Source organism: Euleptes europaea, chromosome 14, assembly GCF_029931775.1.
Source record: "Euleptes europaea isolate rEulEur1 chromosome 14, rEulEur1.hap1, whole genome shotgun sequence".
In the NCBI taxonomy this organism is placed as follows: Eukaryota; Metazoa; Chordata; class Lepidosauria; order Squamata; family Sphaerodactylidae; genus Euleptes; species Euleptes europaea.
Window position 1 is genome coordinate 7,921,734 of NC_079325.1, and position 22,926 is coordinate 7,944,659.

The 22,926-nt window shown below is 42.8% G+C and overlaps 1 protein-coding gene across 1 annotated transcript in view; it reads left to right on the forward strand.

Moving 5' to 3' along the window:
* The window catches only part of LOC130487371 (uncharacterized), a 38,591-nt gene extending 16,118 nt beyond the window's left edge, over positions 1 to 22,473 (forward strand). Inside the window, exons 2-3 of the mRNA XM_056860864.1 lie at positions 10,778 to 10,855; positions 22,251 to 22,473. Coding sequence (XP_056716842.1) covers positions 10,778 to 10,855; positions 22,251 to 22,473 — 301 coding nt within the window. The remainder of the gene's footprint in view (positions 1 to 10,777; positions 10,856 to 22,250) is intronic.
* Positions 22,474 to 22,926: the final 453 nt, after the last annotated feature.

A 22,926-nucleotide genomic window follows, 5' to 3' on the forward strand; every position in this document is an offset into this window, starting at 1 on the left:
AGGTAATACCATCATTTTAATCACCGATACTCTACCCCACAATGATAAGGGTATTTTTTCCCAATTTGTCAAATCGGTATTTATTTGTTGCCATGTTTTTTCATAATTATTTTTAAATAGGTTAAAGTTGTTAGGAGTTAACCATATTCCCAGATATTTTACTTTATGTTCTATACCAAAACCTGTTACTCTCGCTAATTCCTGCTGCTGCAAGAGTGTAATATTTTTGACCAATATTTTAGTTTTATTTTTGTTTATTTTAAAGCCTGCAAGTTTTCCGTAAACCTCAATCATTTTGCTCCATTCAGCTATCTGAGTAATAGGATCAGTTAAAAAACACACTAAATCATCTGCATATGCCTTAACTTTATAATGATTTCTCCCTATTTTATAACCTACAATCTCTGCATTCATTCTAATTTTTCTCATCAATACCTCTAAAATAATAATAAACAACAGTGGTGAAAGAGGGCACCCTTGTCTGGTGCCCTTTTGTATTTCAAATTGTGATGATAATTCTCCATTAATTATTAGCTTAGCAGTTTGACAAGTATAAATATTTCCAATAACCTTTTGAAATTTATCACCAAAACCCATATATTCTAACACTTTCCTCATAAAATTCCAATTTACATTGTCAAACGCTTTTTCTGCATCTAAAAATATCATTGCAAAAGGTGTATTATCAAATTCTGCATATTCTAGTAAGTCTAACACAACTCTAACATTTTGATTGATTAACCTCCCCGGAAGGAATCCTGCTTGGTCTTCATGTATAATACTATTAAGAATTTTCTTCAATCTATTCGCTAAAATCATCACAAACATTTTATAATCATTGTTTAATAATGATATTGGTCTATAGTTTTTAACTTCCATTAAATCAGCGTTTGGTTTAGGTATTAAAACTATATTTGCTTTCTTCCAGGTATTTGGAATGGATCCTCCCTGTATACAATTATTCATAACTCTCAATAAATTTGGTGATAGTTGATCCATAAAAGTTTTGTAATAAAGATTTGTGAAGCCATCTTCTCCTGGTGCTTTGTTTAATTTACTTTTCTTTATTACTGATTTTAACTCCTCTAATGTTATTTCTGCATCTAATAATTCTTTCTGTTCCTGTGAGATTTTATCCCATACAAATTGTGTTAAATATTTTTCTATCTCTTTTTCTAAAACTATTCCCTGTGTATAAAGATTAGAATAATAATCTATAAAAGTTTCTGTAATTTTTTGTTTATCTAATAAAATTTTTCCATCCTTCCTTATTTTCAATATTGGCTTTCTCCTCTCTTTATGTTTAAGTTGCCATGCTAACATTTTGCCTGGTTTATTTGAATGTTCAAAAAATCTTTGTCTATTATATAATATTTTTCTTTCTATATCGGTAGTTAATAAAATCTCATATTGTTGTTGCCAAGTTTTTATTTTATCAATCTGTTCTTGTTTAAGTAATTTGGTTTGTGCTTTTCTTAACTGTATTTCCGCCTGTTTAATTTCCTCCAGTATTTTTTTCTTTTTTGACTCTCTTTCTCTAAACCACCGCGAGTTTTGTTGTATTAAAATGCCTCTTATCACTGCTTTCCCCGCATCCCAGACAACATCTTCAGATGTGCCTTTATTTATGTTATCTTGAAAATAATGTTGTATTTCTACTTTTATTTTGTCTGTAATTTTCTTATTTTTTAATAAATATTCATTAATATGCCAAGATTTGTTTTTCTTAATTCCCAAATTCATTTGCAACAACAGTGCATTATGATCTGAAAGAACTTTCGGTAAAATTTCAAGGTCATCTAGTTTGCATATAATATCTTTAGATAGCCAAATCATATCTATTCTAGAGTGAGATTTATGTCTTGAAGAGTAAAAAGTATATCCCTTTTTATTACCTTTTTTCATTCTCCACGCATCAAACATTTCCCATTGTTCTGTTAAATGATCAAAAATACCAGGTATTTTACCTTCAAATTTCCCCTGTTTTTTTTTTGCTGATCTATCTAAACGAGGATCTGTTACTCCATTGAAATCACCCATCCATAACATATTTTCCGTAGCATATTCAGCCAATGTCGATATTAGATCCATATAAAATAATTTTTGGTTATTATTAGGTGCATATATACCGACTAATACTATTTTTTGGTAACCACACAGAACCTCTACCATCAAAATCCTCCCTTCCCTGTCTTTATACAACATCTTTGGTTCAAATATTAAAGGAATGTACATAGCTATTCCATTAACCTTTTTCTTATCATTACATGAAGTAAACAGTTTACCTAATTTATTTTGTTCTAATCTTAAAACCTCTTTTGTTAAAATATGTGTCTCCTGTAAACAAAAAATGTTAGCTTTTGATTTCTGTAGATGATAGAATATTTTTCTCCTCTTATTTGGAGAGTTTAAACCATTAACATTCCATGATAGTATCTTCATCATTTGTTGGTTAGTAACTCAAATTTTCCCCCAGGTATAATACCCCTTCCCCCCCTCCTCCCCCAATAGTATCCCCATCTCCTTCTCATAAATCCTCAGACCCTAATTCAGTCTGTGTCCTCTTCTTCCGTCAGAGATTTTCCTCCTGAAGCTTCTGCAGCCTTCTCATTCTCTGTAAGATTCTTTTCAACCAGTTCTTTAATTGGTTGTTGTGGTGGTTTACTTAATTCTCCTTCATATCTCCGAAAGAACTGATCAACTTTAGCCATGTCAGTAAGTTTGAACCTCTTTGTTTTGAATATAAATGAGACTCCTTGAGGGTATTCCCATCTATGTTGTATTCCATTATATCTCAGCCTTGCCACCAATTCTGCAAACTCCTTTCTTTTTCTCAGTAGTCTCCCTGGTATCTCCTTCATTAGTCTCACTGGTTGACCTTCTATTGTTAAAGGATTTTTGTAATGTTTATTTAGTATCAGGTCCCGGTGAGATCTTGAAAAAAGCTGTACCAAGCAATCCCTTGGAACTTTGTTTCTGGATGCATAAGCAGAGTTGACTCTATAAGCTGTAATTATCATCCCTTCCACTATTGCTTCTTCTTCTTGCAAAAAATCAGCCAGGAGCACTTTCAAATATTCTTTCAGGTCAGAACCTTCAGTCCGTTCTTTAAATCCGCGAATACGAATCCAGCTCTCCTTTATCCGCATTTCTAACATCGCCACATTATCCTCTTGCCGTTCTTCACGTTCCTGGCGGGCCTCCAGTACAAGTTCCATAGTATCAACCTTTTTTCTGGTTTCTTTATTTTCCTTTGCTTGTTTTTGCTGTTTCGCCTCCAACTTGTCTTGCTTCACAGTCAAAGCTGAGATAGAGTCCTGCAATGTTGAGATAGCTGCAGTATTCTGGTTAAGACCTTGCTTTACATAGTCCATATCTTGCTTCATTGAGACAACTTCAGATTTTACTTCTGTCACTTCTTTTTTGACTTCAACCACTTCAGTTTTAACTGATGTCACTTCCTGAAGTGTTTTTGTTAGCAGCTCTTGCAAAGAGTTCAGCGTGGCATCAGCTTTCTTAGTCATTTTTGCCAAAGAAGTTGATCCTGTTACTGGGGAGGAATCTGGAGAAATAGCTGGACTAGTGAGAGATGGTCTTCTTTTTGTTTGCATAGATAATTGAGTCTGAAGGGTCTTGGGGTCTTTAATAAGTACTTTAGGGTGCCTTTCTGAGTCCTTTTTATTTTTTCCTTCTTTATCTCCCATTGAAGGGCTCAAAAATGCAACATTTGTAATCCAAAGGAGAGGAGAGGGGGGGGGGGGAGAGATGACAGTCTCACAACATCAGTTCAAAGAATCTCAGTAATGGAGCATTTAACTGGTAAAGTCAATCTTGAAGAGCCAGCTCAGTGATCATAAATCTGCTGGATATCTCTTAAAACTGTCAAAGTCAACAGAGCAGGAAATTCAACTGCGCCACAGTCTGGCAAAAAGCCAAGTTTCTTTTTGTATTCGTTAGCAAGTATAGAAAAAAAAAACCAGCTTGCTTCTCCCTATGAGTTATACCACCAGACACCCCCGTGAATCACTAGTTGTACATCAAAAGAGTAAAAAAAAAACCTGTTGTTTCTTCCGTGCCTTTAAACCGCCGTCCCGATCAGCCTGAGAACAATGGCGCCTGCTTCTCCGCTGGTTCGCCCGAACGCTCCCCGCCGCTTCCAAGGCAGGGAGCGCATCAAGGGCAAGCCGCGAGCCGGCCGCTTGCTCAGCTTCCCCTCTACTTCAAGGGGAGCCGTGGCTGTTGTTCGGGGGAGGGGGGATTCCCTCCCTCCCTTGCCACTTTGATCGGGGCTCGAGAATCGTGCTGCCACGGTGATCAGCAACGGAAGTGGAAGTCCTGTGCTTCTAGTCTTAAGTAACTCTTCTTAATCTCAGAGTCACTATTTTGACTCTGTCTAGAGTATAGCCTGTTTGGAGCAGATTTGAGGTAATATTTTTGCCTTTAGGATTTGAAAAGACAAAAGGTTCTTTGCATGCGGCCCATTTAGTCTGGAATAGGTGTCATTTAGGATCATAGAGTTGGAAGGGACCACCAGGGTCATCTACTCCAACCCCTGCACAATGCAGGGAATTCACAACTACCTCCCCGTCAGTGAACCCTACTCTAAGTCCAGAAGGTGACCAACCCCCCCCCCCCCCAGGTTATCTGGCCAATCTGGCTTGGAGGAATATTGCTTCCTGACCCCAAAGTGGCGATCGGCATTACCTTGGGCATGGAAGAAAGAGCCACCAGAGCCAAACACTGACACAGTCCTTCCTGCCCTCCCTACCATGATCTGCCTAACTTCACACAATCAGCACTGCTGACAGATGGCCATCTAGCCTCTGCTTAAAAACCTCCAAAGAAGAAGAAGAGTTGGTTTTTATATGCCAACTTTCTCTACCACTTAAGGAAGAATTTAAGGAGAGCCCACCACCTCCCGAGGAAGCCTAATCCACTGAGGAACTGCTCCAACTCTCAGGAAGTCCTTCTTAATGTTTAACTGAAAACTTTCAACCAATTGGTTCTGGTATGACCTGGGGCAACAGAAAACAACTTCGCACCATCCTCTATATGTCAGCCTTTCAAGTACTTGAAGATGATTATCACATCACCTCTCAGTCATCTCCTCTCCAGGTTAAACATACCGAGCTCCTTCAACCTTTCTTCATAGGACTTGGTCTCCAGACCCCTCAACATTTTCGTTGCCCTCCTCTGGACACGTTCCAGCTTTCCGACTTCCTTCTTGAATTGTGGTGCCCAAATCTGAACACAATACTCTAGGTGAGGTCAAACCAGAGCTTTCGTTTTTGCAGAGAATCCAGACATTTCCTTTGTCAGCCGATTTATTCCAGTGCTTAATGATTGTTTTCCGTACTCTTTTTCAGCGATCATACATGGTGATTTATTTTACTTAAAATGCAATAACAGTGTCATGTGTAGACTAACAAAGTGCTACTGATGATTTCCTGGCCTTGCTGTCCCTTTAAATGCCCCCTTTTTATTCCTGTTGTCTTAAAGCAGCTTCTATTTCCCTGTGCTTAATTAATCACTTCCTCATTGGTGCTGGTGCTGGAGCACTTCTTGTTCAGGCCTTAATCAGTTCCTTTCTGATGTTTATGTAAGTGTTTGGGGAGCAGGCTTCCATTTCTGTTTTCCCTTTTAATGCAAACATGAATTTAATTTAATTTTAATGATCATAATCACTCAATTATGAAATGATGCAATGAGCCATCACTTTGCAATCAAAGAGAAAAGTGCTAATTGAAACCTCTCCCCCTCAAGGCCCTCGGGGGAAAAGGAACGGATTAAGGAACTGTTCAGGAAAGCTGCAGGAAGTGAGTCATTAAGCAAATAAAGATGAAGCAGCTGGAAAGTAATAAGTAACTGGGAGGGACTTCCTTTCCAGTAATAGTGGAGTCTTACATGTGAGAAAAGTAGTCAAAAAGGGCAAGAGTCCAGTAGCACCTTAAAGACTAACAAAAATATTTTCTGGTAGGGTATGAGCTTTCGTGAGCCACAGCTCACTTCTTCAGATACCTGAAGTTATCTGAAGAAGTGAGCTGTGGCTCACGAAAGCTCATACCCTACCAGAAAATATTTTTGTTAGTCTTTAAGGTGCTACTGGACTCTTGCCCTTTTTGACTACTGCAAACAGACGAACACGGCTACCCAATGTGAGAAAAGGGCATTGCTGGATTTTTATGGGAAATACAGCCCAAGAACATATATATGAAGCTGACTTATACTGAATCAGACCCTTGGTTCATTGAAGTCAGTACTGTCTACTCTGACCAGCAGCGGCTCTCCAGGGTCTCAGGCAGAGGTCTTTTACATCACCTACTCGCCTAGTCCCTTTAATTGAAGATGCTGGGGATTGAACCTGGGACCTTCTGCATGCCAAGCAGATGCTCTACCACCGAGCCACAGCCCACTCTCTTAAGCATTGTGTTTAAAAGACCCTTTTGCAACCTGGGTCTGCTTGTAGTGTGGAAGCAACCAAAACATACATTCTAGATTTCAGATTCCAGAATTAGTTCGTACTAAATTAAATGAAATGGTGTAATAACCTTGTAAAACCTCAGTTGTCTCGGAGAACTGCCTGAAGACATTTCAGTGAAGAGGAAGGACATTGGTTTGCTGATGCTTAATCAGACAGCAACCCTGACCTGGATGACCCAAGCTAGCATGATCCTGTTGGAAGCTAAGCAGGGTTGGCCCTGGTTAGCACTTGTGTGGGAGAGACCACCCAAGAAGTCCAGGGTTGCTATGCAGAAGTGGGCAATGGCCAACCACCTCTTGTCTGTTGCTTGCCTTGAAAAGCCTATGGGGTTGCCACAAGTTGGCTGCTACTCAATTGCACTTTTACACACACAAGTAGACACCGTATTTATTTATGCCATTCCTATGGAAGCCTTTGGCACGGGTACTAGAGAAGATCAGTGGGAGCATGGCTGAATCTTAAGATGTCAAATGTTTGGAGTAGAGTTTGATGCTTGAGATTCTCGGACCCAGAAGGTACATATTCTCCTATTTGTGGTTAACATCGGCAACATTTGTCTACAGATAAGTTGCAAGTAGTTTTGTTTGTCAGGTTTGTCAAGTAGTTTTGTTTGTCAGCACTTTTGTTTGTCAGGTTCTGTTTGTCCCCCCCCCCCATCCTTAGACGTGGAGGGTCTAGAATGATGGAAAACCTTGGTGAACCTTTGTTCCGTACAGCTGTTTTGCTGGGGATATTGTAGAGGGAGAAGCAGTGTGTCATGGAGTCTTCCACTCCCTTCCCTGCTTCTCTCACAGAACACTTCAATGGTGCGTGGAGGAATAATTCTGATATATGGATTAGGAGGCCGACACTCATCCCGGCAATTCTACCACCTGCCAGTCATCCCTGAATGCAACTTTCAATTCCAGCGAACACAAGCAAAATTAGTTTAAATGCTTTCTGCAAGGAATTGTCTTGTTGTGGTTATGACTGATATTGCATACAACAAAAAGCTGGCTGCAAAAAATCAGTATGCCACTTTGGGTGCTTCCATGCTTAGCTCGCCTGAAGCGTTTCTTTTCTGCTTTGGGGGGGGCATGTTGGCCATTGTAGCTGCATAGAGCACTTAACATCGTGCTGGCTTTGCCCAGGAGGCAGCACATTAGTGGTCTCTGGTGCAGTGTGTGTGGGGGGATAACCTTACAATGTAGTGATACCCCTCTCCCATATATAGGGTTGCCAACCTCCAGGTACTAGCTGGAGATCTCCGGCTATTACAACTGATCTCCAGCCAATAGAGATCGGTCCACCTGAAGAAAATGGCCGCTTTGGCCATTGGACTCTATGTAGGGTTGCCAACCTCCAGGTACCAGCTGGTTTTTACATGCTGACTTTCTCTACCACTTAAGGAAGACTCAAGCTGGCTTACAATCACCTTCCCTTCCCCTCCCCACAACAGACACCCTGTGAGGTGGGTGGGGCTGAGAGAGCTCTAAGAGCTGTGACTAGCCCAAGGTCACCCAGCTGCTTTCATGTATAGGAGTGGGGAAACCAACCTGGTTCACCAGATTACCCTTCGTCGCTCATGTGGAGGAGTGGGGAATCAAACCCGGTTCTCCAGATCAGAGTCCACCGCTCCAAACCACTGCTCTTAACCACTACACCACACTGGCTCAGCAAGGGGGTGGGGGGGAGGCACGTCAGACAATTAAAAGTGTCTGCCTTGGAGTGCAGAGGAGAAGTCTTGGGATCTCCAGAAAACATGGACAGTAAATTTGCTTTCTACTGTCAATGATGCTGTTTAGAGAAAGAGAGAGGGAGATCAACTCTAAAATGGGCTGTTTTGTTGCCTGCTTACAATGGGACAGTTGACCGGCATCTAAGCAGGGTCAGCCCAAGGGTTTTTGTTGCCATAAGCGAATGATTTTGCCCCCTCCCTGGGCTGCAGGGAAGCAGACCCCCTTCAGGCTACTCTCACTGGGGCTGTGCCCTGAACATCCCAAAGGAATAGGGTTGCCAGGTCCCTCTTTGCCACCGGCGGGAGGTTTTTGGGGTGGAGCCTGAGGAGGGTGGGGTTTGGGGAGGGGAGGGACCTCAATGCCTTAGAGTCCAATTGCCAAAATGGCCATTTTCTCCAGGTGAACTGATCTCTATTGGCTGGAGATCAGTTGTAATAGCAGGAAATCTACTACCTGGAGATTGGCAACCCTACAAAAGGAAGCTATATTGGAAACTAGGAGGAAATGCACAATGATAGCCAGACAGACGTGAGTGCCAAGGAATTCCCACTAACTTGCCCTGGGCACAGTGGGGAACTTCAAATCACAGGCGTTCACCTCACAGAATGGTTTGTGTGTGCAAGGTATCAGTCATGGAACAACAAAGGATGACATCTTGTGGACAGAGTATGCAACTCCTCCTCAACAACAAAATCCATCCTCCTTGACTTCTTTTTTACTGAGTCAGCAGCAAGTTTTCAGCTCTCCGTTTTTCAATTATCTATCAGGTATTGTTTTTAGAGCAAAAATACAGAATAGATTGTTTCTGTATTTTTGGGGAGGGGCCGTGGCTCAGTGGTAGAGCATCTGCTTAGCATGCAGAAGGTCCCAGGTTCAATCCAGTTAAAGGGACTAGGCAAGTAGGTCATGTGAAAGACCCCTGCCTGAGACCCTGGAGAGCCGCTGCCAGTCTCTGTAGACAATACTGACTTTGATGGACCAAAGATCTGACTCAGTATAAGGCAGCTTCATCTGTTTGTGTGTGCGTGTTTCATGAACAACAGCAGAGGTACTTTGGGTGTCTTGGACAAAGTAATGTATAGAAGACAGGGATCTCTCAGGAAGAAGTTGGTACCTTTTTGTTCCATGGCTTCAGGAATCTTTGTTGTAGAACTCAGTTGGGAAGTGGAGAGGGAGACTAAATTACTGTTGCACCAAAGATAAATGATAATGTAAAACAGGATTTATTACATAGTGTATCCATGTCCCGCCAGTTAATAGGAATTTTTTTTAATTAAGATTGTAAATTCATGCTTGTGTGGAGGATGATCACATGTTGAAAAGGCAGTGGCATATATGACTGTATCAGTTGGGTTTCACCAGTTTTAGTTAATCTAGCTCGAATGTCACCCTTTCTGTCTGAGCTAGTGAAGTATTTCTTAACATTCCACCATAAGGCAGTAATGTTTAATGTGTGGGGAGTTTCTAGAAGCTAATGTTGATGGGCCCAGTCCTAGTATGGGTAGCTTTCATGACAAAATGGGGAGGGGGAGGTGCCAGGATTTCAGTGTAGATTCTGGAGTCAATTTGAGGGGTATTTTGGGGAACTGGACACTGTTCTCAGAACTGAGATTTAAATTTTATAACAGAAAGCCAGCCCAATCCAGTAATTATAAGAAATGCTGGACTCAACTGCAGTGAAGTGTGAGAACATTTGGAAAGCTTTTTCAGTGTGCTGCCCCAACATTTCTACTTTCTTAATCATCTTGTGGTTACATGTAGGGTTGCCAGCTCTGGATTGGGAAATACCTGGAGAGTTTGGGGATGGAGCCTGGGGAGGGTGGGGCTTGGGGAGGGGAGGGGCCTCAGCAGGGTACAATTCCATAGAGTCCACGCTCCAAAGCAGCCATTTTTTCCAGGGGAGTTGATCTTGGTCATCTGGAGATCAATTGTAATAGTGGGAGAGCTCCAGGTGCCACCTGGAGGTTGGCAACCCAAGTTGCACTCAAACATGCTTCTCTCAACTGTTCAAGTGTATGTGGATCTAGAAGCATTATGAAACACGCAGCTAATAGGGTTGCGAGCTCCAGGTTGGGAAATACCTGGAGATTTTTGAGGCGGAGCCTGAGGAGGGCAGGGTTTGGAGAGGGGAGGGACTTCAATGCCATAGAGTCCAGTTGCCAATGCAGCCATTTTCTCCAGGTGAACTGATCTCTATCAGCTGGAGGTCAGTTGTAATAGTGGGAACTCTCCAGCTAGTACCTGGAGGTTGGCAACCCTAGCAACTGAGTATTTGAGGGCTTTTTTAATAGCTTGGAGAGAGCATCAGGAAGTATATCTGGGATGGGGGAGTCGCATGCTACCTGCCCACTTTTTAATTGGTGTTGCCACATAAAGCCCCCTTTCCACCTAAAACTTCCATGTGGATCTTAATTATTAACTAGCCCAAGGATACGACTTGCTGTACGAAGAAATCACTGTGCATTTTTAGTGTTCTAAGCTTGTCTACAACGGATTCATTCTAGACTGTTATATTTTGAGGTGGCCACTGGAAGACTGAATTGCTTCTGTCTCACGTTTCGTTTTTCTCCCCCTGCAGCAGCCAACAGAGCAGCCAGCAAAGCAGCCACGATGATGACACATCCCGATTCTTGAGCCCCCGAATGCGTGACGACAGGTAGGAGCGGCAGCAGCAGATCCCAGGAGGGGAGGAGATAGAGTTTAGGGGGAGAGAGAAGGCGCGCTTGCTTTGCGTTCGAAAGGAAGTCATGTAGCAGGGCTAGAAAAGAATGATTCGTCCAAGCTCTTGGAGAGCTGTTTCTTTTCAGAGAAGACCATACTGGACTAGATGGACCAATGGTCCGTCTCTATAGAGAATAGCTTCATGTGCCTGGGGCCGCTCGCATTTGGTCCTGACCTAGGGTTGCCAGCCTCCAGGTAGTTGTAGGAGGGAAACAGCAAAGACTCAATTTATATCAAACATTGTATTCAGTGTAACTAAATATGAAACAAAGTGCAACAAAGGCAATACAAGTGATACATATAATGTACAAATATATACAAGTTAGTCAAAATTGACAACAATGACGTTTTAAGCATAATAGCTCTCTCCAAAGGAAATGAAGACCAAAGAGTCCAAAGAGTCCAAACAAAAGACGTAGGTAAATATCCCAGCGTCTATGATGGCAAAAGTTGCTCCAAAAGTGTTCAGTGGCAAAGGCGAAAGGAAAGAGAAAACGCTATTCCGGATATTCGTAGTGCTTTCACCATAGCATAGCTTCATCAACCTATGAATATTAATATGATATGATACATTTTATACATTTTGGTACTCTTGTACAAATTTTATATAGTCAAATAAACAAATGCAATTCTATAACTATGTGTCTTACCTCACAAATTAGATGAAAAAGCCCATTTCAAATATTATCTAATGCCTGGGAGGTTCGTAGTCTTTGTTTTTTTTTTGTTTTTTGATCAAAATTAAATTCTATATATATATACTTGTATTTTTTGAAGGTTTTCAATATATTTTAATATTTTAACTTTTAGCTCCCACAAAGAATGGGCTGCTGAAATGGTCGGGTCATCTTTTAGTTGTAACGATCAGCATTGGTAAAATACCTACAAGAGTCGATCACATGATGTTGTGGGACTGACTAATCCAAGTGCTTTTAAAGAGACAGAGTCTATATACTAAGACTAAAGGACAAAATAAATTATAAATAACAGGACAAATCAGTTTCATTATTCAATCCATTGGGAATCAAGGTGTTAAAGAGATGGATGAAATGCATCTCGTGCTGTAGAAGTATTGTTTGTACATTATTGGAATCATGCGGATGATCTCTGTATACCCACAATACAAAAAATCGCAAATCATTTTCGGAGTGCTAGTAAGTGGAGCGTCCAAATTGCGGGCGCGTATCCTGGACCTATGTTCTCCAATGCAGAGTCTAATCTGGCAAAATCGTGCTTCCAACATAAAGTTTAGCGCATTTGCATGTGATAGCGTAAACTACGCGGCTCTTGGCACAGTTGGAAAAATGCTTTAGTTGGAATTTGAAATCAGAAGTGGTGGATCGGAATTCTTTCACAGGAAGGCTTAAGGGACAAACCAAACATTTTCCACATTTAAAATGGCCGATTGCTGAGGAATGTTGTGTAGATTTAAGTATATCAGTGTGTGTACCAAACGGTCACGGAAGGAGCTGGTTCTGCTCATAGCAAATGTAGGCGGAGTATTACATCCAGGGATCTCTTGAATGATATGCCAGTGTTTTCTAATGGCTTGCTGAATCTCCCGCGAGTGCTTGCTATACGTTAAAGAACAAAAAATATTATTGCTTGTTTTATTTTCAGTCTTTTTAACAAACAACGTAGAACGTAGAACGTTGTTTGTCCCTCACTTTTAATCGGGCTTCAGATATAACTTCTATAGGGTAGCTACGCTTAATTAAAGCAACCGTCATTTTGTCCGAGGCTGCTTCGAATTCCTGGTCACAGGTTGCATTCCGTTTTAGCCTAAGAAAATGGCTGAACGGCAGATTGTTCTTTAAGTAAATGGGGTGCAAACCAGAATAATGCAAACCAGAATCCTTGGCCATATTCTTCCTGTATGGTTTTACTGCTAATCTGCCATCTGATTGCACATAAATTTCTAAATCCAGAAATGTAGAAATCACAAGATCCCGTGAAGGTCAGGTGTTCACAAAGAGTATTAAGCCATTTAGTGAATTCATGGAAGGCTTGAGGGGAATCAAAAATAAAAAAATAAATCATCAACATAACATTTATACAGGAGCATCTGTTGAGCAAAAGGATTATGATGTACAATGTGTGAAAGTTTAAATTCAATCATAAACAGATTTGCAATGGCCAGGGTGCAAGCTGCGCCCATGGCAACTCCCTTTGTAGGAAAAAGTCCGCTTCAAATCTAAAAAATGTTCTCAAATATCAAATCAATAAGCTGTAACAAAAAATGAGTGGGAGGAAAAGGATCACTGCGAGAGTCAAGTCTGTCAGCAATAATATTTCTAACCTCATCAAGAGGTATGTTGGTATATAGAGTGCAAACGTCTAAGGTGGCAACAACCGCTCTGTCAGGTAAAGAAAAATTTTCAACATGCTGAATGAAGTCCCTAGAATCCAAAACATAAGATGGAGTTTTACTGAGAAAATAATCCAGGTATTTAGTTAATGGCTCTAACAGGGATCCTCGAGAGGATACAATAGGTCTCCCTGAAACCGGGTTGATTTCCTTATGTATCTTAGGGAGCATGTAGAAAATCGGTACTTTGGGAAAGGGAACTGTCAGATAGTCTGCTGTGTATTGGTCAATGTAACCGAGGTGAAGACCCTCAGAAACAACCACTTGAATCAATTTGGTAAGTTTAGTAGTAATATTGCCAGCTAGTTGTTTATAGAACTTCCTATCAGATAATTGTCTCATTATCTCGGCTCTGTAAGATTCAGCGTCTTGTATGACGACGGCCCCGCCTTTATCGGTAGGACGAATTACTAAGGAGTTGTTATTAGATAGATCTGAAAGGATCTTAGCTTGTTCAGGAGTAAGGTTAGATTTAGGTTGCCATTTGTGTTGTTCTATCTTGGCTATATCTTGAATTACTAGACGTTGAAATGTATTAATTAAATAGTTGGAAGTATTGGGAATAAATGTGGATTTTTTATGAAATTGTGTGCTGTCTTTTACCTGTTGGCCTTGAAAAAAATCACGTAATTTGATGTTGCGAAATAACTCAAACAATTCTATCCTAGTTTGAAAGGACGAATAAGGAGCATTTGGAACAAAACCGAGACCAAAGTTCAACACTGAAATTTCTTCCTCCGTCAAATTTCGGGAAGAAAGGTTGACCACTATCTTTTCTTCCATTGGTATACTCACGGTTGGGCACCTTGGGGAAAAATTTTATTGTGTCCTTGTGACCTTAATTGGTAAGGCCTAGTGGAAGAATTAGAGCCATAAGAGTTAATGCTTTCCTGATCTGATCCTCCTTGCTCGAAATCATAAGTTTGGAATCTCCTGTTCTTATTTCTTATAACATTACTGTTGTCTTTAAATTCCCAATTGTAAATTCTGTTTTCTAGCATAATCGTCCTTGTCATGATTAAATTTACGCAATTTATAGTTCTTAATATTTGCCACGTAAGCACTCAAATCCTTTTCCATATTCTCAATCTGTGTTTTAAAGTCTTGTTCTGGTAAATCTTTTTTAATAGTTACTTTGATGGTATCAATTTCTTTGGTAATGGTATCAGTTTCCGTCATAGCTTGCTCAATAATGAGAAGCATCAAATCCATAGAAAAGCGGTTCAAAACTGCCGCCCATTTTCTTTAAAGGCACCATTCTCACTAAACAAAGCTGGCCCTTTTTGTATCCAAAGTCCTCTAGGTATAATATTAGATTTGGCATAGTCTGTAAGGGATGACCCATGGAGTTCAATACGTGCTTTCTTTTTAAGCAAACCAAACAGTTTCTCACAGTCAACCACATCTTTAACTTCAGAATTGCATAAGGAAGGCATAACTTTAAGCAATTTTTCACGTTCTGCATTGGAGAAAGTAAACATAGAAATTTTCTGAGCCATAGTGAGAAAAAGAAATAGTAGAAAACTACTCACTATACTGTTAACAAACAATTGTAGGAAGGAAACAGTAAAGGCTCAATTTATATCAAACATTGTATTCAGTGTAACTAAATATGAAACAAAGTGCAACAAAGGCAATACAAGTGATACATATAACGTACAAATATATACAAGTTAGTCAAAATTGATAAACAATGACGTTTTAAGCATAATAGCTCTCTCCAAAGGAAATGAAGACCTAAGAGTCCAAAGAGTCCAAACAAAAGACGTAGGTAAATATCCCAGCGTCTATGATGGCAAAAGTTGCTCCAAAAGTGTTCAATGGCAAAGGCGAAAGGAAAGAGGAAACGCTATTCCGGATATTCGTAGCGCTTTCACCATAGCATTGCTTCATCAGCCTATGAATATTAATATGATATGATAGTAGTAGCTGGAGATCTCCTGCTATTACAACTGATCTCCAGCTGATAGAGATCCATTCACCTGGAGAAAATGGCTGCTTTGGCAATTGGATTCTATGGCATTAAAGTCCCTCCCCTTCCTAAACCCCGCCCTCCTCAAGCTCCGCCCCAAAAACCTCCTGCCAGTGGCAAAGAGAGACCTGGCAACCATAACAATTCCCCTTTGTTTGGATATGAGGAAGAAGGGGGGATAGGGTTGCCAACCTAAAGTTGGGGCTTGGAGTTCTCTCACAATCTCCAGACGACAAAGATCAGTTCCCCTGGACAAAATGGCAGCTTGAGATGATGGTCTTTATGGTGTCACATCCTTGCTGAGTTTCCTCCTCTCCCCAAGCTCTACCCTCCCCACATACTGCCCCCAAATCTCCAGGAATTTCCCAAGCCAATGGTGGCATGCCTGGGGTGTTAGCTGCTGTTATAAGCCTAAAACCTCTTTGAATGTATGGAACTAACAGTGCAATTATTTGAATCTGGGTAATAAAATCCTTCTATTGTTTACTCTTTGTTGTTGGCTTCTGTTTTCAACTTCCATTCCTATTTTTTCCTGCTAGGAAAACTAAGATATAGTTAGATGTACTGGTTTTTGGCGCCGTCTCTAACTGTGTATACTTTTATAATAATTGTTTGACTAGAATGAAGGCATTTATACCTTTGTATCTCATAAGCAAGTACAATCTTATCTGCAAGTGAAATTGTACATATTTCTCATGTACAAAATTCTCATTTAAAATTAGTCAATCAAACTCAGAAAGTAAAATTAAGTTTGACTAGAAAGGCAGCATTGCCTTATTCAAATTCTCCCTCCCCCTTAATAAAGCAAAACCAAAAAAAAACACACATCCCCCAAGGCTTCAAAATGCCCAGAAATGTTTCTTCTCCCATGTGTGTGCTGCCCATTGCTGCAGCAATATTATAATGTCCTTGGTTAAGTTATTGTGCGAAATCAGGTACCATTGCAAAGACAATCACCGTCACCGGTGGTTTTCGGTGTATATATAAATCTAACATAAATCTATCAGACATTGCTACAGCAAAAAAGAAGCTGCAAACCGAGGCAATTGTATAGAAGTCAAGGGTTTGTGAAATACTGTTGTCTGTGCAAACATGAACAATGTCGCTACAACATCATTATGCCGGAAACGGGAACAAACTCATTTTGCCCAATACAAAGAACAGACAGGAGGAGCATCAGGGCTATGTTTATGGCATTGGTGACTAATTGTGTGTTTTTTATAACAGGAGCAATTTGCTCTGTGCGTGTGCAACAGAAGCATGTGAGTGTGTATCGAAGAGGGGAAAACGTGTACAATGAGTGCTACTTGGGCCGTCCAGATGACGTATGGGCGAGATAGCTCTTCTCAATGCATGCTGAAAAGAAGTCAGAGCTAGGGTTGCCAAGGTGGCCATTTTCTCCAGGAGAGCTGATCTCTATCGGCTGGAGATTAATTGTAATAGCAGGAGATCTCCAGCTAGTACCTGGAGGTTGCAGCCCTAACTGACCCTGCTTAGCTTCCGTTTGGGCTACACTGTGCTGTTAGCAGCATGTTGTTAGCCTGACAGAATTATCGGAGATTATTCTGGCGATGCAGGATGTCAGATGTGCCTTTTGCAAAATCAGGGAGAAAAGGACTGATGAAAGGAAAAGTGGTTTTGTGTGTGTGGAGGTGTGTGGAGGGACAGGAAGACTGTCGCTTCCTGTCAGTTGGCTCGTCATATCAGGACTGAAGAATGCTCTGCAGGCTGCAGCTACTGTGGTTGGCGTAGGCATATTTTACGCTCATTGCTTTTTACACCTTTGTGCACCTTTCGCTCATTTCTTTTTGCAACTTTCCCTGGATTTATTACTGCTTTTGTATTTGTTTGTGCCTGGCCAGGGTCCTCCAAGCTCTCCAGGTTTTCCTTGTAACATAGGAGCACCTGGGTGAGCTTATTGGAAAACTACCTGCTTTTCATATACTTTGCAAGGGAAAGCTATGGACGAGTTTCTCTCTACTTTTAGCTGTGGGGTCTTTTGTGGGGCCTGGAAATCCTTTTGATTGTCAGAGCCTAGATCGTCTTCTTTGCTTGCTTCTAAATAAAACTTTTTCGCTGGTCTTTTCTCCCCAGTTCACTAAAGAAAGATTTCTGTATAATTTTAAGGCAAATTTGGATTCATAAACCTCTGGCTCTCTTTGGGAGTTGATTTATTAGGATTCCAAAGTACAGCATTGGCATAAAAGAGGCCGGGGGGTGGGGGGGAGGATGCAAGCAGCACATATGACTTTTGTTGTTGTAGTTTTAACCACACCAGCAAGATCTGCTGCTTGGCCACTCCCCCTTTTTACTGGTGGAGGGGGTGTTCCTACCCAGCTGCACAGAAGCGACAGGTCTTCTGTCATCACAACCTTCAGACTCAGAATTTCCAACCTTGCCTGGCTTGTTGACTCTGCTCCCAAACCAGCACAGGCTTGTCTTTCATGTTGTGTGTATAAAGTGCTGTCAAGTTGCAGCTGACTTATGGCAACCCCAGGAAGAGGTTTTAAGGCAGGTGAGAAGCAGAGGTGGTTTGCCATTGCCTTCCTCTGCAGAGCCTTCCTTGGTGGTCTCCCTTGCGAGTACCGACCCTGCTTAGCTTCTGAGATCTGACGAGACGGGGTTATACCATGCCGCCTTCCCTCCCTCTTTTATGTTACTTCTATAAAATTCTGATGCATACTACAGTTGGGGCTCAAAAGGGTGGAAAGTAGGGTTGCCAACCTCCAGGTACTAGCTGGAGATCTCCTGCTATTACAACTGATCTCCAGCCGATAGAGATCAGTTCCCCTGGAGAAAATGGCTGCTTTGGCAATTGGACTCTATGGCATTGAAGCCCCTATCCCTCTTCACTAAGGTTAACCCTGAAGGTAAGAAAGAAAAGCTTATGGCAAGACAAGCTGAGTCCCATCCACAGATGACCCAGGCAGGCATGCTGATAACTTGCAAAGCATCCCCTATCTCCACTTAACCACTTCAAGGCCACTATGGGAAGTAACCTTGCTAATAGGGCTGCCAACCTCCAGGTACTAGCTGGGGATCTCCTGTTATTACAACTGATCTCCAGCCGATAGAGATCAGTTCACCTGGAGAAAATGGCCACTTTGGCAATTGGACTCTATGGCATTGAAGCCCCTCCCCTCCCCAAACCCGGCCCTACTCAGGCTCTGCTGATGACGCTGGAATGGCAAAGATAGAAGACATACCTTAGCAGCTCCTGCATTGTAAACACAAGGCTAGAAGAGGCCCCAGCTCAATATGTTCTATCCCAACAGAGTGAAGTGCTATGGGCAACTGCTGTACATTGCTTCAAGGACGTGTAAATTCTATCAGATGCTGGGTCCATTCCCACTCCTCTTGAAGTTTATGTTCTCTGAGCTTTCACTGGAACCTGCAAGAACTTGGCCAGCAGCTATGGGTGGCTAATAACTTCTTCACAGCCTCCTGGCCACGATGGTCAGTTGCCAGGTAGTGCCCGGGCACATTTGTGTTCTTCCTTAACGAACTCAGGATCTGTTCTGATCTTGTGTTCTTGGGACAGGGTCCAAGAGGCCCTGCTTTACTGCTCCATTTGTAATTACATCTAAAATGATGGAAACAAGTGCTCATTCTAAAGAGAGTAATTTATCCCTGGAGGGCAATTAATAACCCGAGAGAGTTGCAAATTACTCTTTTGTACCTGTTGTGGCTTAATTCTTTTCCTAAAGACGTTTCCCCTCCAGTTATCTATCCCTCTTCAGTAAGGTTAACCCTGAAGGTAAGAAAGAAAAGCTTATGGCAAGACAAGCTGCGTCCCATCCACAGAAGACCCAGGCAGGCATGCTGATGACCTGCAAAGCATCCTCTATCTCCACTTAACCACTTCACAGCCACTACGGGAAGTAACCTTGCCAATTAGGGTTGCCAACCTCTGCTATTACAACTGATCTCCAGCCGATAGAGATCAGTTCACCTGGAGAAAATGGCCGCTTTGGCAATTGGACTCTATGGCATTGAAGTCCCTCCCCTTCCCAAACCCCACCCTCCTCAGGCTCCGCCCCAAAAACCTCCTGCCAGTAGCAACCCTATTGCCGATAGGAAGAGTCCTCACAAACCAGCATCAGCATGTTGCTTCCTACGTCCTTGATCCAGTACGAATTGGTTCAGAATTGAAGGCCTATAAGACGGGGTCAGGAGGAAGCTCTGAGAAAGATGGCGGTGCCAGACTGGAGGAGAGGGTGAATTTGTTTGCAGCCAAGGCTGGCTAAATGCCATTTGTTCTGGAGAGGGTAGAATGATTCTTGCAAGCTCATCCCTGTCCATCCTACCTCACCTCCTGTCTATTATCCTTGCTTGTCTAAAAGGGCATGAATGGAAGCTTTGGATCCATAGGAAAGGATCTGTTGCATTTGAGTTTTGCTTCATTATTTAACCAGGTAACCGTCATGATACTAAAGTGGCCAGGCAGGATTCTACTCTGTCACTGGCCACCAGAATGAGATCCCTGGTAGAACTGGTGACCCATGAGCAAGATAGTGGGGTTCCGTCCCCCACCCATAACAGAATGCAACAGCCAACAATCGGTGACAAGGAATACAGATATAGAAATACTTTATAATAAAATATTATTTTTGAAAACTGGGCCGCTCTGAGCCTAGGGTTGCCAGCTCCAGGTTGGGAAATACCTGGAGATTTTTGGGGTGGAGCCTGAGGAAGGCAGGATTTGGGGAGGGACTTCAATGCCATAGCATCCAATTTCTAAAGTGGCCCTTTTCTCCATGTAAACTGATCACTATCGTCTGGAGATCAGTTGTAATAGCAGGAGATCTCCAGCTACTACCTGGAGGTTGGCAACCCTGTCTGACACCCCTTTGGTGGGGGGAGAGCAGGATATAAAACAAACATACAAATTAATTAAATAAACCTTTGGAAAGGGTCAGTATAGCAGTGGCTATCTTTCCTCTCCTCAGCTACTCCTTCCCTAATTATGATGGGGAGTCATCAGTATCTTTTAGGAAGGAAAGAGCCCTTTGATGAAGGCTGACCCGAATGGCCCATCCTAGTCAGATCACATCAGATCTCGAAAGCTAAGCAAGGTCGGCCCTGGTTAGTACTTGGACGGGAGCCTACCATACAGAGGCAGGCAATGGCAAATCACTTCTGTTTGTCTCGTGCCTTGAAAACCCTCCAGGGTCTCCATAAGTCAGCTGCAACTTGCAACCAACAGGAATTTACAGTAGCAAAGGCAACATTTCTGAAATACCTGCATGTGGAATTTAAACCTGCGCGTGTATTCTGCCCTGGATTGGCAGCTTGTAATTTGATACATTATTCATGTTCAGAGGGGTACTAGTCATGATGCATACCTATTCGCTCCAGGATCAGAGGAGCATGCCTATTATATTAGGTGCTGTGGAACACAGGCAGGACAATGCTGCTGCAGTCCTGTTTGTGGGCGTCCTAGAGCCACTGTGTGAAGAAACTGCTGGACTTGATGGGCCTTGGTCTGATCCACCAGGGCTTTTCTTATGTTCTTTTCAGATGTTGAGTCATACAATAGGGGAGGATGATTGCCTTCATGCCCTGTTTGTGGACATCCTGGAAGCCAGCGTGGTGTAGTGGTTAAGAGCAGTGGTTTGGAGCGGTGGACTCTGATCTGGAGAACTCGGTTTGATTTCCCACTCCTCCACATGAGCACCACAGGCTAATCTGGTGAACTGGATTTGTTTCCCCACTCCTCCACATGAAGCCAGCTGGGTGACCTTGGGCTAGTCCCAGTTCTCTTTGAGCTCTCTCAGCCTCACCTACCTCACAAGGTGTCTGTTGTGGGGAGGGGAAGGGAAGGTGAATGTAAGCCGGTTTGATTCCTCCTTAAGTTGTAGAGAAAGTTGGCAATGGCATATAAAAACCAACTCTTCCTCTTCCTCTTCCTCCTCTGTCTAGCAAGAAGGTGTCATACAATCTTAGAAGCGTTATTGGAAAGCCCTCCTCCTTATTTGGATTTATTCAGTGTTTTGCCTCACTTCCTTACAAACTCAAATTGTATTTTGGGTGCTGCCCGGAGTCAACCGCACGCTCTATGCGGTTCTGAGAAGCAACACAGTTCTTGGGGCCGTGGCTCAGTTTGTAGAGCCTCTGCTTGGCATGCAGAAGGTCTCAGGTCCAATCCCCCGTGTCTCCTGTTAAAGGGACCAGGCAAGTAGGTGATGTGACAGACCTCTGCCTGAGACCCTGGAGAGCCGCTGCTGGTCTGGGTAGACAGTTCTAACTTCGATGGACCAAGGGTCTGATTTAGGATAAGGCAGCTTCATGTGTAAGGGAGTTATCTGCAGGGAAGGTCATTCCTATGGTGCTATGGGTTGTTTCCCACCTGGGCTCTCGCTGTGCTCATTTGCCGATCTGGGCATGCTCTGTGGAGCCTCCGTGCTCTCCAGCGCAACTGTGTGCGTTTCTCAAGTGCTCACGAGCCAGTCTAGTTGCTGACAGTAGCAAGAAAAGCCAGAAAGTTTGTGCTCCTTGGAGGAAGCAGTTTTCCCAGGTGCTGGGCTGGGATCTGAGGAATGAAAGCCTGGCCCCTCCCTGCAGCGCACCGCATCTGACATCACTTACAGGTGGAGCTGTGCAGGCAGGGTTGGGTTGCTTCTGGAGAACTGGAGCAGAGAAGACCTCTCTACATCTAAAGACGCACACGGCTGAGAATCTGGTGAGGAACGAATACAGACACCCCAGAACGGCTGCAAGGAAATGATCGAAGGCTAAATGTAAATATCCGAGCCAGCTTTTCAGCAGCCGGGACAGTGGCTCAGGGATGACAACAAAGAGAAGGTTATTTTGGGGACTGGCTGATATTTTGGAGTCTAGTTACATCTCCCTTCCCCTGCCTGTCCTTGACACAAAGATGGAGCTCAAGAGGCTGTCGCAAACTGGGCACGCTTGGGAGTGAGCGAGGCTCGACAGAAAACCCCCCTCGGCGTAGCCAGCTTTTGATTCTTACGATGCCCTTTGGAGCAGTCTCTGGGGGCTGGACTCTGGACTAGAAGCTGTGCCGGACTACTGCCGCCTCCAGTTTTCCTATGGGCGGCAGGTGTGCAGGCTGGCAGGTGCACCGCAAAGCCCGGCCATGGTCCAGAGCCTGTGCCCCAAGAAGTTCTCCTCCCACATAGCCGCTAAGCAAGCCTGCCATTTCCGCGTAGCCTCTCTAAGGAAAAAGCTTTCCTTCTTCAGAGCCATGTAAGTATTCCGATGCTGACGGGTTGGAGCGGGAGAAGGGTCCGTTGCGTTGAGCATGTGCGCCCATTTGTTCCTCTGCATGCCTGTATGTGCAAAGTATGACTGTGACAGGAAGCATGCAACCATCAGATTCCAAAAATTGCTTTCAGCTTACAAAAAGAGCCAGCGTGCTGTAGTGGTGAAGAGTGGTGGTTTGGAGCGGTGGACTCTGATCTGGAGAAGCAGGTTTGATTTCCCATTCCTCCACATGAGCGGCAGATGCTAATCTGGTGAACTGGATTTGTTTCCCCACTCCTACACATGAAGCCAGCTGGGTGACTTGGGATAGTCACAGCTCTCTCAGCCTCACCTACCTTACAGGATGTCTGTTGTGGGGAGGGGAAGGGAAGGGAATTGTAAGCTGGTTTGATTTTTCCTTAAATGCTAGGGAAAGTCGGCATATAAAAACCAACTCTTC